The sequence below is a fragment of the Astatotilapia calliptera genome, chromosome 5 (genome assembly GCF_964374335.1).
Source record: "Astatotilapia calliptera chromosome 5, fAstCal68.1, whole genome shotgun sequence".
NCBI lineage: Eukaryota > Metazoa > Chordata > Actinopteri > Cichliformes > Cichlidae > Astatotilapia > Astatotilapia calliptera.
This window is the reverse complement of record NC_137426.1, coordinates 4,482,130-4,497,349: the sequence shown is the minus strand read 5'-3', so window position 1 is coordinate 4,497,349 and position 15,220 is coordinate 4,482,130. Positions and strand designations below refer to the sequence as shown.

Sequence of the window (15,220 nt, the reverse complement as noted above, 5' to 3'; positions counted from 1 at the left end):
ATAATGATTTTCTACCATTTTGTTCAAACTATGTTTATCTAGTGTAATCGTAGCGCTGTCAAAGTTCAATATTTTGATTTTTGAAACGAGGACACCAAACAAACCGTACAGTTTGTTCGAGAACACGTTTTCAATTTAACAGTTTCACATCAAGTTGAACGAGCACAAAGTTTGGGGGGATTGTTTTAAATCAAAATAAATCATTCTAACCTTGTATGTATTTATTTGAAAATAGTATTTATAAAGAGTTTGTTTTTCTTTACTCCTGCTGTGCTTCGTACCAGAAAGTAATTTTGTACATGTATCATTAGTTTAAACCGAGAGATACATTTCATATAAATGGACAAATACATTAATACAGTACATATATCTTTGTTTGAATTCACCAGCAACAAACTGACAGCCCTCAGGTTATACACCGCGACTCTGACATGGATGACTGGATGGACAGACAGACAGCATTCCTCTGGAAATGTTTTGAGCTTTGAACAAATATTTATTTCCACAATGTACAATTCTCTCAAGTTCACCAGTTACTCCTGAAACACACACACTTTTGCCCAGTTCATTCATTATCTACTCTAAAGTGGAAACATTGTTTCCACACACAGCTGTGCTTTAACAATAAGCAACACGCTTTTCCAAATAAGAGCATATTTGTAGATGCTAAATAGACCTGTGATATTTACTATTTTGGTTTGAAGTTTGACCCAGATTATATACCTTTAACGTAGTGCACAAAATACATGATATGAATGAAATTTGTATTAAGTACCTTGGATAAGTGAGACATTAGGGCACAGTCCAGTGTTGTGCATGACCTCATGAGTCCAGCCAAGGAGGTAAAGTTTGATTGGGCAATGGATTCCCTGGGCCAGGAGCCATGAGGGTAAAGTGCATCAGGAGGGGACACAGATCATAAGACTTGCATCATACTTAACAGTCAGTGTCAGTGGAAACTGACTGAAACAGAGGAGTGGACCTGTGCACTGCTGAGTGGACCTGAACTTAAAACACTGTGAGTACACATCTAATGCATATTTATAGATCATGTCACATCTACCCGACACAGTGATGTCTGACATTTGACACTTGTATTATTTAAACGAATGATAAATCTGCAGTTTCTGCTGTGGGCAATTTTTAAATTAGTAGGAAACGCTCGACATGAGTGTTGTAGCCAACACTGAACATTAAAGAAGATCAGAGGTCTTGAAGCATCGTGCTGGATATAAATTTTATATAATGATGGCAGAACTGAGTTATTGAGTTCAAGGGTTCTTCTGTGAATGGGCTATTAAACCGATGCATGTACCTCTAACCACACAGGCAGTTTTTCATGTAGGTAAAAGTAGGTCATGAACCCAAATATGATTTTTAAAACAGCTTCTATGAGTAATGTTTTCGTAACAGATCATAGATTTTGCTGAAAATCTATTAGTACTGGCTGCTCATGAAATTAAGTGAAGCATCAGTTTAGCATTTTGACAAAGGGAGACAAAGTTCATCAATACAACAAATCAAAAGGAAAGTAACAGCTGCTCGGGCTCAAGTAGAAAAGAGGTCAAGCCAATAAATATTTTCTTAAACATGACATAGACTCATTAATAATCTTAGAGTTGTTACAATAAGGATGATTTGCTTTAAAAACCCCATATGACTGTGTCTGCAGCTGCACAGCGTCTAATCTGAATTTCTTTTTGACGCGTATCTGTTTAATGGAGGAATGACCAGAATGTATGGGTCACTAATGAGGTCAATGACTGTTTTTTACCCCACAATGCAACCTCTCTGCTGTAGCTTATCTCTTATAACCTGCAGTGGAGACGCGGATCTTTATCATTTGTTTAGATTGTTTAGCTTGAACTGCAGTGACTTGTGGCTTGTTGTGGAAAACCACTGTGGGTAACCACTGTTCCACAACACCGAGCTTACAGGTGCCTTTATCCGGACAAGCAGTTCACTTTTTCAGTTTTGGATTCACACGATTGGTTTCACTACACCGGCACTGAGGCTCATCAGGAATGATAATAATCTCTGACATGAGGCAACCAGCCAGCAACGAGCCAGTGACCTGATGTAATTTTTCAATTTATCGTGGAAGATCCTCTCACGTTATTAAACTTTAACAAAAAGCTAAAGCCAGGTTGAATCTCGTGGCAATTGTGGCAGCTGCTGCACTGCTGCTGGTAGGCTGAAACACACAGGTAAACAGTAAAGTACTGGCAGCTAGACTCATTAAACTCTCTTACTTAATGGAAACAGTTTTTTCTCCACTAAAATAAAAATATGAGTTGTATCGAATATAAACTTTAACCTCCTAAGACCCGAACTCTTCCACGGCATGCATTTTTAATTTCTCTTTGATACTTGGTCACATTGGGGCCCGATGAATGTAAACCACCTTATTACCTTACCTTATTTTTGTTTTTAAGAAAAATAAGAGCCACATATGAGGATATTCGTTTAAAATTTTGATACAACAGTAGCAGTACAACGTCCTCGTAAGTGGATATCAGGCCCTTGTAGAGCAAAATTGAGTATTTTGGTCTAAATAACCCAAAAATGTGATGTCCACATATGTGGACGCCAGGTCCTAGGAGGTTAATAGTGAGTCTTATTTTAATTTTGCATTTATTGCTGTGAATTCAGTCTTTCGTGAACTACGACAAGGTAATTCCCTCTTCTACTTGCAGTTTACCGATATAGAAATACTTCCAGTTGAAAAACTGCTCCTGAGGTCTTTACCTTTAACGCTTCTTAGCCACACAGACACTGGAAACATCACACATCCACAACATTCAAAATGAAAACACAAAATAATAATATATACCCATCATAACACTAATTCTAAATGAAGGATTTAAACTTAAACATTCATGTGTGTCTTACTAATGTGCAAAACTATACCAGTAAAAGTTGCTTGCTGTTTATAGGCTGTTCTCCACAAAGCATTTACAACATTTGGCGCGTCACAAGTTTGCAAAGAATGATATATTAATGCACACAGCTTATTTTAGTTTAACATAAATGCGTTACAGTTATACTCACCACAATTCACCTAGAAGATTTCGGCATGAGCTATACACATGGAATAAATAAAAGCATTACATCACTCACTTTGACAGGCATCAGTACGACAGCACGTGCGTTCATTGAAAACAGACTAACCTCCAGTCGTGAGGGTAGCCATGACGACCAAGGAGGCCGATAGCAGGGTGTATAATCGGAAGATCAAGCCCCGACAGTCATCTGACAACTCAAGCTCTGGTATGGACAAAATACTGTTTTATACTGTAAGCTGATCTTTCAGTTCTGTCTATTTTTACACAGTTTTAGGTGAAAGATATATTCAGTATATTTAAAAGTTTAGCGAACGATGTGAGAAACATCTGTTCTTCTCTCTGCAGCTGGCAATCATGATAAGGTGGTGGAAGAAGATGCGAGGCAGTGGGAACGATGTACTGAGGTATTTCATCACTGTTTCTTTAAACGGTGGATGAAAGTAGGAAAGTGGTTTACAAAGGCAACACAGTTACTGAAACGTGATTTGAAAGAAATGATTTTTTCCTCTTGTAGAAGATCAAAATAAAAGTCATGGAGCAGGTCCAGGATCAGCTCAATGAAATTCTAGACAGAGTTCTGACTGAGTCCGTCCAGTCCCTCTCCTACACCCAATCAACAGTAAATGGAAAGACAAAAAATATAAGCTCATCCAGGTAAGAATGAGACACAAATTGGTCTGTTGGTCACCATATTTTTTTATGCTAATCACTGAAGTGTGTGACTGTTTTTCTGTTTATGCTTTGTGTCAGATCTCAGAGAATGGATGATGGCAAAGTGTTTATGGCCAGGGCGTCACTGCTGGAGTGAGTATAAAAGATGTGAAAACACCCAAATTAAATCAGAGTTGGGTTTAACACAAGGGTTTAACATCTACAGATTGTCAGTGTACATAGTTTTCAAATAGAAAATTCTAATTTAATTGGATATATGCATGGTTTATGCATTTTATTAGGTTATTCAACTGCTCGTTAATGGATTTATTTGATCAGCGCATCAAATGCACATTTAGGCATGTAGATATGGACAAGGTGACCTGCTGAAGTTCAAAGTGAACACAAGAATGAGAAAAAAAAATGATTTAGGTGACTTTTAACGTGGCATGGTTGTTTATGCCAGACAGGCTGGTCTGAATGAAGCTGTTGACTTACTGGGATTTTCCCACACACATCTCGATGGTTCCCAGAGAATGGGTCAAAAAAGCAGATGGGCTTACAGGAGCAGAAAGTTCACTTGGGCTCCTGATCATACCGGACATACAGACTGAACAATGGAGACTGAAAAAACGTTGCCTAAATCTAAAGTTTAAATATATGCTGCTATATTCAGATGGTCAGAATTTGGTGTAAACGACATGAAGAATGTATTCATCCCGTTTGTGTCTATGGGTCAGGCTGGTGATGCTTTGATGATGGGGGGTATAATTTTGGCACACCTTGGGCCCCTTAGTACCAAGTGGCCATCATTTAAATGTGACAGCCTACCTACGCATCATTACTGACCCTCTCCATCCCTTTATGACTGTCTACTCATCTACTGATGGCTGCTTCCAGCAGCATAAACATGAGCCATCTGTACTCAAATGTCCTGCACAGTCACATGCCATCTCAATCCGAGAGCACCTTTGGTTTGTGATGGAACATGAGATTTACCTCATGCATCAGATAAGTCTGATGCTGTCGCTTCAATATGGCCTTAAATCTCTGAGGAACGTCCCCGGTACCTTCATGAATCGGCGACACAAAAGGGAGTCCAACCCAGAGCTAGCAAGGCGCACCCAATCAAACTGCAAACTTAGATGGGACTAGCACGTTTTTGTAAACCTTTACAATATTCACAGCAGAGTTCGCACAGATTTATCAAACATGGGGCCATTTTATTGATTTTGTTGTGTATTTATTTGTGTCTTTCCTCTTCTTTCTCAGCGAACTGTTTGAGATCAGCCACATCCGGACCATTTACCACATGTTCATAGCTGTTCTCATCATTTTCTTTTTGAGCACTCTGGCTGTTGACTACATCGATCAGGGCAGGTCAGTGGGACACGTGGATGTGTGTGTGTGTGTGTGTGTGGTACTGCCATGTGTCAAACTCTTTAACCCTGAACCAAATCTAACAGAAACTCAATTAATCCAAGACTTCCTGTTCTCTTATCTCCCGCCTTCCTTGCCCCTCTGCTCATCTGGTAGCAGAAAGATAACGAATCAACTCCTCTGAGTATTTCTTCTCTTGCTTTGGGCAGTGTCGTAATGATTTGGTTTTTGTTTGCAGTTGCAAATGTTCCTCATTTGAGCTAGTGCCAGTGGGCAACTCTGCTGTGTGCAAATGATTTGATCCATTCAGCTTCAGTTAACAGTGAATTTTTATTTACATGCGCTAAATAATGGTACACAAATAATACTATCACACTTGTGACACTGTTCTTTAAAAAAAAAGACACAGCTGTAAGTGTGTGTTTAAAATCTATTAATATCATCACTGGAGGGGCCTTTTGGATGAAAGAATGTCAGAGGAAAAATATTCAATGGCGTTCACGATTCGAGCAATGAAAAGAAAACCCAGCTGTGTTTGAATACAATCAAAGTGGTTTCCAATACATAATAAATAATGAATATGATTTGTGTTTTGTTCTTTATTTCTTTATTTGTTGGTTTTCAATCCCAGGTTAGTGTTGGAGTTTGACCTGCTGTTCTACGCCTTTGGGAAGCTGGGGACGGTCACTGTAGCCTGGGCCATCATGTTTTCTTACACCCTGAGCGTTCCCTATTACACCCTGCTGTTTTGGGGCTCTTTGTACCACAAAGTCCCCTCCAAGATGGGGCTGTCTCTGGGGATGGGGCTGATCCTGTATCTCATACAGACCTGCATACTTGGAGTCTTCCCCATCTATGTTGTTGTGCACCACCAGTTGCCACCTGCATCGCGGTTTATTGTGATACTGGAACAGGTGAGTCTGTCACATGTGCAGCCGCTCATTTTTTCATTTACTGCATATTCAGTGTAAAGAGCTACTTTGTGTTCAAATGCAACAGAAAAAAAAAAGATTATTGGTAATGACCTGTGCTAGAAACACACTGTATCATAGATAACATTACACACATATTCACTGGCAATCATAGGTAATCCAAATTGTAGAAGCAGTAATTCACTGCCCTCAGCTGGAACATTGTGATAAAGATAGCCTGCTAGCCAGAGATGGGAGCTTTCCAACTGGAAAGTCACCAAAGGAGAAAGCATCTCTGGCAGCAGATCTCACTGCAGCCAGCATTTGAACATCACAAACCCATACACTAATACCTCCTCATCCTCTTTATCACATTGGCCCCGGCCTCCAAAATCAGTCTTAGCACTAAAATCATTTTAGCTCTGTTTGATGGAGTGAGATAATCTCGGTGCTTAGATGCTTCTGGGAAACCCGGCCATGATCCTCATCTGACTGAGTCCAATCAGTCTTTTTTGTATTTACATGATGTTCATGGCATTTTAAAACTGCTGAGTTTGATGCAGAAATTAAATATTCAAACTCCCTGAATTGCCCCAAAATGCGGTTCACTGCTGCTTTATGATGCTCCCTGCTCTACGCAGATTGATTGTGCATCATCTCTGAACTGCAGTTTATGACAAATTAAGCCAAGTTCTGCAACTGTGCTGCTCTCTGTCCCACCATGCTGCACTGCTTCATGTTTGATGGGAGTGCACATAAATCATGAGTCAACAACAAAAGAGAAACATAAAAGAAAAAAGAGATGTGAGTATCTGGATGTTTCATTTCGGGCAGCTTGTCAGTTCTTGGAGTGAAGACAAACATCTACAGTAGAAGCAGCTAATACTGATACACTGTCTCCCTTCACGTAATAACTGTATCCATTTTCTCCAGATTCGATTCCTGATGAAAACCTACTCGTTCTTAAGAGAAACGGCTCCTGTTATCATGAAGAATGCTCCCACGGAAGGTATTGTATTGAAGTCCGGTGTATTTTCTCTCCGGGCGCTATCATTACTCACAGTGACACTCCCGGAAACAAGGGGGAAAAATGACTTAAGCAGAACTCTGCAGGTTACCTATGTAATAACTTTAAAACTAACAATGAATCTGCAGCTAGAGATGCTCTTGTACAGGTCTGTTAGTGGGAGATAAAAATATGAAACATGAGGGGAGACCAAGAGCAAAAACATGAATACTTAAAACAAATGCCCCCTGGAGAAAACTGTAGTCCTGACTTAAGTAGTAAAACTGACATAAAATCGAAATGGAAGTTAAGATCATTTCTTCACACAGAAGGTCCGTTAAATACATTTTTTATAGAGCAGGGCTGTAATACAAGTGTTTAAAGGACGCCACACTAGCTGGAACAAACTACAGCAAACCATTTAGTAAAACTGATGAGTCTTTAAGGCAGATAATTTGGTATAATGGCTTAATGATTCAGCGACAACCCGAGTGTTGTTTAATTTTTAAAGATGGCCACTTGTTTACAGGTTCTTGCATTAAAGGCACAGGGAAGCTGTGAAATTAAATGAATAATGAATGACTCAACAAGACTTTAATGTGAAGCCACTTTTAAAATAACTTAAAGGTTTTGGACACAAACATGATGGCCACACTAACAGCGTTGTCTTTGTCTTTTCAGGAGAAAATCACAGATTCCCAACATTTTCCAGCTATTTGTACTTCCTCTTCTGTCCAACGCTCATTTACAGGGAATCATACCCTCGGTAGGATATATTAACCCCTCATTTTGGCTGGTTATTTATGCTCTTCTGTTCTAGTAATTATCAAAAATATCTATGTCCAGTTTTCATTAAAACTGGAGGTTCTGTCATGTGACACAAACTCACAAAGCCAGCAGTGACTTTCTTTTTTATTCATTACAGCATCAAATCCCATCTCTCAGAATCTATAGCTCAGCAGCTACAAACATAAATCTAACGACGGCTGAAAAACAACAAGATGCCGTTACAAGCAGTCATGTTGATCTGAGATTAGATGCATTGTGGAATCCCTAATCTCGACTGCGACACTAGAGACAAATTCAGGCAACATGAAAACTGATAAAAATTTGAGAACAGAGCACACATTAAGAATAATCTTGCATCTGAAATTTATGAAATGTCCGTTTGTTGCAGAAATCGCCACATACGATGGAACTATGTTGGCATTACTCTTGGCATGGTGAGATAAAATGTTGCTTTCCTATTTATAATTCAGCCCTTTTGCTTTGAATATCTAACAAAAGACTTGGTAGTGTCTGCTGACCTAAAAAGAAGTTTTACTTCTGTATACTGAAATAATCTGAAGTAATAATATATCCCTGATCGCAGTTATCGCTAAGCCATTTCCACATTTGTACTTCTGATTCTCGTGTGTGTTCTCCGTTTCATTTCCTCTTTTATGGGATGTTCTCGAACCTCTTTGATGTTCCCTTTGCAGATTTTGGGGTGCCTGTTCTACGGCTACTTTATCCTGGTGCGTCTCTGCATGCCGGTCTTTAGAACCCAGACCAACGTGCCTTTCAGTAAACGAACAATGGTTTTGGCTATTTTTCACTCTATATTACCAGGTATGTCCTCTTATTCAAAGAGTCCTCAGCTGTACACACACAAACTCAACGTGGCCTTTTTTCCTCCCTTTTTTCCCCACTTACAGCGTTAGAAAGAAGCTGTGTGCAGGTTAAAGTTCATCTCTGACTCTGATTGTGACATCATTTATGTTTATAACATCCATTATCTCTCATGCGTGTGAGTCAGCACTGGTTAATATTTTACTAAGCCTGCAATGTAGGAAAGGACTCCAGAGTGTCGTTAAGACAGTGATAAGATGAAAGATGCTAACATGAATCTGATACAAGTAATCAAAGGCTGAAATGTTTATGACTCCCTTTGAGTGAAGAGCGAGTTAGTGCAATAGCATCTGTGCCAAGTTACAATTCCTCTGAGAAAACTGGGGGCAATGCCCAAAATAAAATCGCTCCATGCAATTCTCTCCGTCTCTGTGTGTGTGTGTTGCAGGAATAATGCTCCTCCTGCTGTGTTTCTTTGCCTTCCTGCACTGCTGGCTCAACCTCTTCGGGGAGCTCCTGCGTTTTGCTGACAGAATGTTCTATAAGGTGTGCGGCTGATTTTTGTGGACACTTTAATTGGTCCAGTGGTCATTTCCTGTTTCTGTGCTGTAGACTCATTATTTTCTGAAATGCTTACTTTTACAGACAAGCAAATTCTGATTAATGACAAGTGAAATGGCAGCAGGGTGACCTGCTGGTCCCCAAACAGTTTTACTTTTCCATCGCTGAATCCTGTTGATTTATATAGCTCTTGAGCAAGAGCTGAAAGTACTTGCTTATAGTGGTTGGCCACTTTCACTTCCACAAATCTTATTCGCTTATGGCACTCTAAGTACGCCTGAGAGTTTGAATGAATTTAGCTATAAAAGATACCAAGGCACTTGGGGGAATGTGGGGCAGGATTTTACCAGAAAACGTCTGTGTGGTTGTGAGTGAGACTTTTCTTCACTCTTATGTATTTTCGTCATAATCATACTCTAATGTTAGCCATGGGGTTTTTTGTAGGTTTGTGCAAAAAATGGATGTAAGACAGCGAGACAGTGTTTTGCAAATTTCATTTTTGTTTTAAAAATGCTAAATAATCTTGAAAAGATTCTAGTGTGTGTATTTTATGTTAATTACAGGAGTTGATTCACCTAATTTACAATGTGGCTACAAATTGTTCTTAACCTTTAAACCTCTTATCTGCCCTAGATGCATGTCTGTGATGGCACTTTATTGGTTTAATAATGTTCAAATGACACTGCTTGTCAGCTGAAACAGTTGGGACAAACGTGCATAGACTGTATATAAATGATGGCCATGCCACTGTGCCAACACCCATTAGATAGTGAAGTGCTGTTTTGAATCCTTGGGTTGAGCATTTTGGACTTTTCCTATCTTGTTATTTTATAACTGGTAATGACAAGTCTGACTTAGACACTGAGTACACTGCACATGACTCACAAGGAAGCCACACCCTAAAGCATACCCTCTTTTGTCAACAACTCTAAATCCGACTATAAATGACAGAATGAGCAGCATGGTGTATTAAATCAAACAATATAACCGTTAGATTGTGTTTAAGAAGTCACATTTTTTATAGTCAGTTTGCAACCAGTTGAGTCGCCTCCTGCTGGTCATTGAAAAGAATGCATGCATTGGCTTTGTTTTTCTCACATCTGAAATTTACGTGCAGCTTTTATAGAAAGGTGTCGCACACAATCAGAGATCGCACCGAGGTGTCTGTTTAAACTGATGAAGATTAAACCAGTATACCCACCCAGGAACTTGATGCACTGTGCAGAACTGCATTGCTTTCACCTCCAAGACCCATTTACAAATCCTTAGTTGTAGGGTTTGGTATACACTAAGATGTTTTAATAATAGCGAATCTCTCATCAGTAGAAATAGATGATCAATAATAAACATTCACTCCTATTCAGCCCTTTTTCTTGATGTTTTTATTCTGATGAGTGACTCATCCTCTGTTGTTTTTTCAGGACTGGTGGAACTCTACGTCTTTTGCTAACTATTACCGTACCTGGAACATAGTGGTTCATGACTGGCTGTATTACTATGGCTACAGGGACTTTCTTTGGGTGAGCAGAGTACTAATACTGCAGACTAACACATGTATATTGAACAAAACAAATCCCATAACTCTGTTGGTTTCGTCTCTGTTTATAAACCAGCATGTGTGTGGCAATTTAACTGTTGTTAAGTCAGTCTGACCCCTGAACTTTTAGCCAAATCCTCTTTCTGTTCACTCTCCAATCCCTGCAGCTGTCAAATAGGAAATTCCGAACTGCTGCCATGCTCTCGGTTTTCATAGTCTCTGCCGTCGTTCACGAGTATGCTTTGGCCATGGGGTTCGGCTTCTTCTACCCAGTCATGTTCTTGCTCTTTGCCGTCTTTGGAGGTGAGGGGTGTGTTTATTATTCATGGGACAGTTGTTAGCGCAGCATAAGTAACTTGTGTGCTGACCCAGCTACAGAAATTCATTCATTTGCCTAAAAGCCTTTTAAAGGGAGAAAAACACAGACACATTTTTCATGTCTACATTATTACCGCTGATAAAAGCACTGTGTTTGAGATGCCTATCCATAGCTTGTTAAAAATATGTAAACGGCTTTTGCTTTGAAGAGTGTGCCTTCAAACTTTCGAGTTAAATTCTTCAATTATTCACAAAAACACTGTAAAAAGTCTGTTTTTATAGGACTCTCACTCAATGTTTTGGTTTCTTCTCTCTGCGTGTCCTTGTCCCTTTATCGACCTCCTGCTCTCTCAATAACAGATACAAAGAAAGAACCGAAAGCCCATTAACAAATCCCCTTTCCCATCTTCTCTTAGTGGCATTCAACTTCACCATGACCGACAAGCGACAGAGCCCTGTCTGCAACATCATCATGTGGGTGTGTCTCTTCATCGGTCAGGGTGTGCAGGTGTGCCTGTACTGCCAGGAGTGGTACGCCCAGATATACTGCCCACGGACAGGAGTACGTACTCCCACGTTTGACCGAGATCTCTGTTTGTAAAGTTTTTCCTTTATATGTAGAAAATGCCTTTTCTCCTCTCCTCTATAAATAGTTTCTTCATATCATTTAATAGAATCACATAGAAAGCAATCCTAAAAAAGCCATTTTCCCACAATGTCTTACTGGGCTTACGCACAATCTCAAAATACAATCAGCCAGCTCTTCAGAAAGAAGCCATACACAAGTACATTTTATAGCATCAAATGTGGGTCACAAAAGATGCTTTCAGTCAGTTATCTTACTTTACTTCTCTGGATACAGAAGCACAAATTTTGCTAAAATCCATAAAAATTGACAGAAAAAGAGATGAGTGACCTCTTTTTTGCAGAAGAATTATGAAGAAATGTGTACTCATGCTAGGAGAATTCACCTCTGAGAGACTTCTTATTGAGTTTGAAGGCATGAAAACAGTTTTATCCCAAACTGCACGAGTAGTGAAGGTTTGTGCAGATCTATTCTGATTTAAAGTTGTGGGTTTCAAATTAAACACCAAGTTATTTTTTTGTAGATGTCATTAGACTGACTTTGACCCCTGCTTTAGATGACCCCTAAATGGAAAATAGGTCAACGGGTGAACAAACTTCAGGCGAGAATGAAAAAACTCATGTACACAAGCACATTACGCAACTACTGCTGGATGTCACACAGACGTCAGCAGCAAAATGAGAGTGGTAACAAACAGCCTCTTCCACTCATTCATTATCTTGACTTAATTGTCTGTTCTCATCCACAGTGATTCATATATTCATTACCGTCCTGCAGACTACATGCATTTGTGTAAACACGTGTACACGTAATCCCGTGCTGCAGATTCACGTGTGTTGAGCAGCAGATGTGAATAAAAGTGTGACATGTTTTTAACACTTTAAAAGTTGCCTTCCGACACCAAGAGTCTGATGAAGTCAGAGATGTAAAGGATTTGCTCGACAGATGGGCTCAGTGCTTACCACACTAGGAACAACTGTATGTCCGTGTATCCCCAGAGGAGGAATCCTCTAAAGCCAGTGGAATAATTCACACACACAATAGCTTAACACAGATAACATCTGTCTACAAATAGAAGTGCTCTGCACAATGAGATTGTAACTTGAGAGAAATGGATGTTAAATCTACTAATAATTTAATAAAATGATTAAAGTTACTAGAAGGAGAAGGAGGAGAAGTGAGGCATGTATATTTGGCCCAATTCTTTTCCTTTTTCTCAACAGAATAGCTTCTGGGAGCTGGTGATGCCTCGATCTTGGTCCTGCAGCTACCAGAGATGAGGCCATCCCTCTCGCAGGCAGGAGGAATAAATGATGAAGTCTGAAAGTCTGAAAATGAAGATGTAGCTCTGCAAGGCCTGATGGACTGAGTGTGGAAGAGAGCAAGGTTTTCTGTTATCAGTGCGTAAAAGATTTATTGCAGTCAGGATGTTGTGTCACTGAACTATTTCAGGTTTTATTTGTGCAGGTGGTATTTTTATCACTAATATTCATTCAAATGGGCTGTAACCGAGCATGTAGAACATATAGATCAGCGGTCCCCAACCTTTTTTGCGCCACGGACCGGTTTATGCCCAACAATATTTTCACGGACCGGCCTTTAAGGTGTCGCGGAAAAATACAACAAAATAAAACTAGTACCGGTACTGAAAAATAGAAGATTTATTTATAACACACGTGAAAAGACCCAGGAATACGGAGTTAACGATAAAAACGATAACAAAATAACGCTGAAAACCGATAAAAACCCTGAAAACCACACATTTCACACCTGAGCCTCAACTCTCACGGACCGGTTCCGGTCCGAGGCCCGGGGGTTGGGGACCACTGATATAGAACATCATACCATCTGATAACAACGGCACATAATACAACATGGTAGTTCAGTGAGATTTAGACTTTTGATAGGTGGAGCTAGCCCAGCTGTTTCCCATTTTATATGAGAAGTCAGCTTAGTCATATACACAGTACTGTAGAGGAGAAAAAAAAGTACTGTACGAAGCCATACAATATCTTAATAAATAATATTTTTAAGCATTAAATAAATTTAAATATGGTATTAACAAGGCCTTATAGGCTTCAGGTTTATTACAGTTAGAATATTTAATTCCATTTCTTGCCCAGCTTATTTTTATTCCAGACAAAACACTTTTGTTCGTTTCGTTATTGTAGATTTTTATATGAGTTTTCTGTTTGTAGGACTGAAAAAAACTTAAAAGTGACAGAAAACTTTAAACAGGCTTTGACAAACACCGGGCACCTGGCCTGCAGTGTGTGTGCGCTGCGTGTTTAATCCTGCCTCGGTTGACATTCAGCTGCCAGGGATTGGCTGGGAAAGCAGGTATCTTAACCAGCCAACCACAGGCTGCACAGCATCTTATCAGTATGCTACAAAGCCTCTGTTTGCCTGCCTGCAACGTCATCCAGGAAGAAGAGGATTACCATTGGTACAGTGTTTGCATTAATGATGTAATGCTCTGTAAACTGATATACTGTAATACCAACGGGGCTCATGGAGGCAAATGCAGAACAGATAGTTTTAGAGTCAGTGTCAAAGCAGAAATGAATGGATTTAGTACATTAAATTTTATGTTTGAAAATTAAATTTGTTTGCATTTTCTTTATTTAAAAAAAAATCTGCATATTGTTTTGTTTTTTTTTTTATCTCCAGCTTTCATTATCAGGAAATATCTATACATACCTCATTGCCAATAATGAGTCTCTATCTTCTGCACACTGCATATGAATCCAAAAGGGAATAACGCTTTGCAGAAATAAAGATAAAAAAGTGAAATCTCTTGTTATTTAGCCACATAATGTCATGGAAACTGGAAAAGCTTTTTATATAAATTAAGCAGAAATGGAACAGCTGGTAATTCATTTGGTAAATCTTCGTTTTACAATAGGACTTCTATGATTGGGAGAAATATAAACTTTTTCATCTGCTAAAAGCTTCACGGTGTTCACTTGAACAGCAACAGTAAAGCCGTGAGCCTTGAAAACAAAAAAACAACAACAAAAAAAAAAAAGGGGCTTAAAGAGGCTAAAATGTTCAATAATCTGAGGGAAACGGCGAGGATGTTACATTTTCTGTAGGTTTTCACAAAGTTTGATCCCACTTACACATACAGCATTATTATACACCCAACAGCCACAGCGTGAAAAACCACCTCCCCTCAGAGTGTGCAGGTCTCCCTCCTGTTACCCAAACTGATCCCTCTGATGACGGACAGACTCTCAGGGGTGTCCTGTGGTGTCTGGATACAGGATATTGATGTTGGATCCTTTCAGTACTCTTGCTTGTGTTTCGCGAGCAGGCCCTGCAGTGCAGGCTCATTGTGTGATGCTTGGTTTGCAACAGTGTTTATTCCATTAGTGCATGTTGAAAGAGCTTCCAGATAAATGCCAGAACATACTGTAGCACGAGAAGTAACTTTTTTTTTTTTACCTTACCCGCAATATTTTAAACCCCTGACAGGCTATGTGTTCAAAAATATTATTTTTAGTTCCAGTTTTAGTGTCTATTTTCTCCCTATAGTGCTCAACTTAGACCCATGTTACTACACTGCATGCAATTCTCTTTTTCTGTCATTAA

At 39.4% G+C, this 15,220-nt stretch overlaps 1 protein-coding gene across 1 annotated transcript; it reads left to right on the top strand.

Annotated features, from left to right (window-relative positions):
- Nucleotides 1-919: 919 nt before the first annotated feature.
- soat2 (sterol O-acyltransferase 2) lies at nt 920-14,230 on the top strand. Its single transcript, XM_026166763.2, has 16 exons — nt 920-1,018; nt 3,129-3,270; nt 3,411-3,469; nt 3,580-3,719; nt 3,816-3,869; nt 4,989-5,096; nt 5,728-6,010; nt 6,941-7,016; nt 7,695-7,779; nt 8,191-8,236; nt 8,495-8,624; nt 9,073-9,170; nt 10,607-10,705; nt 10,890-11,025; nt 11,457-11,602; nt 12,850-14,230. The coding sequence occupies exons 2-16, from the start codon at nt 3,192-3,194 to the stop codon at nt 12,904-12,906; spliced, it is 1,596 nt and encodes a 531-aa protein (XP_026022548.2). The 5' UTR covers nt 920-1,018; nt 3,129-3,191; the 3' UTR covers nt 12,907-14,230.
- Nucleotides 14,231-15,220: the final 990 nt, after the last annotated feature.

Coding starts and splice junctions, on each gene's coding strand:
- soat2 (XM_026166763.2), top strand. CDS start 3,192: ATGACGACCAAGGAGGCCGATAGCAGGGTGTATAATCGGAAGATCAAG. Junction 3,720..3,815: donor AAAAATATAAGCTCATCCAG/GTAAGAATGAGA, acceptor GCTTTGTGTCAG/ATCTCAGAGAATGGATGATG. Junction 9,171..10,606: donor CTGACAGAATGTTCTATAAG/GTGTGCGGCTGA, acceptor TTGTTTTTTCAG/GACTGGTGGAACTCTACGTC.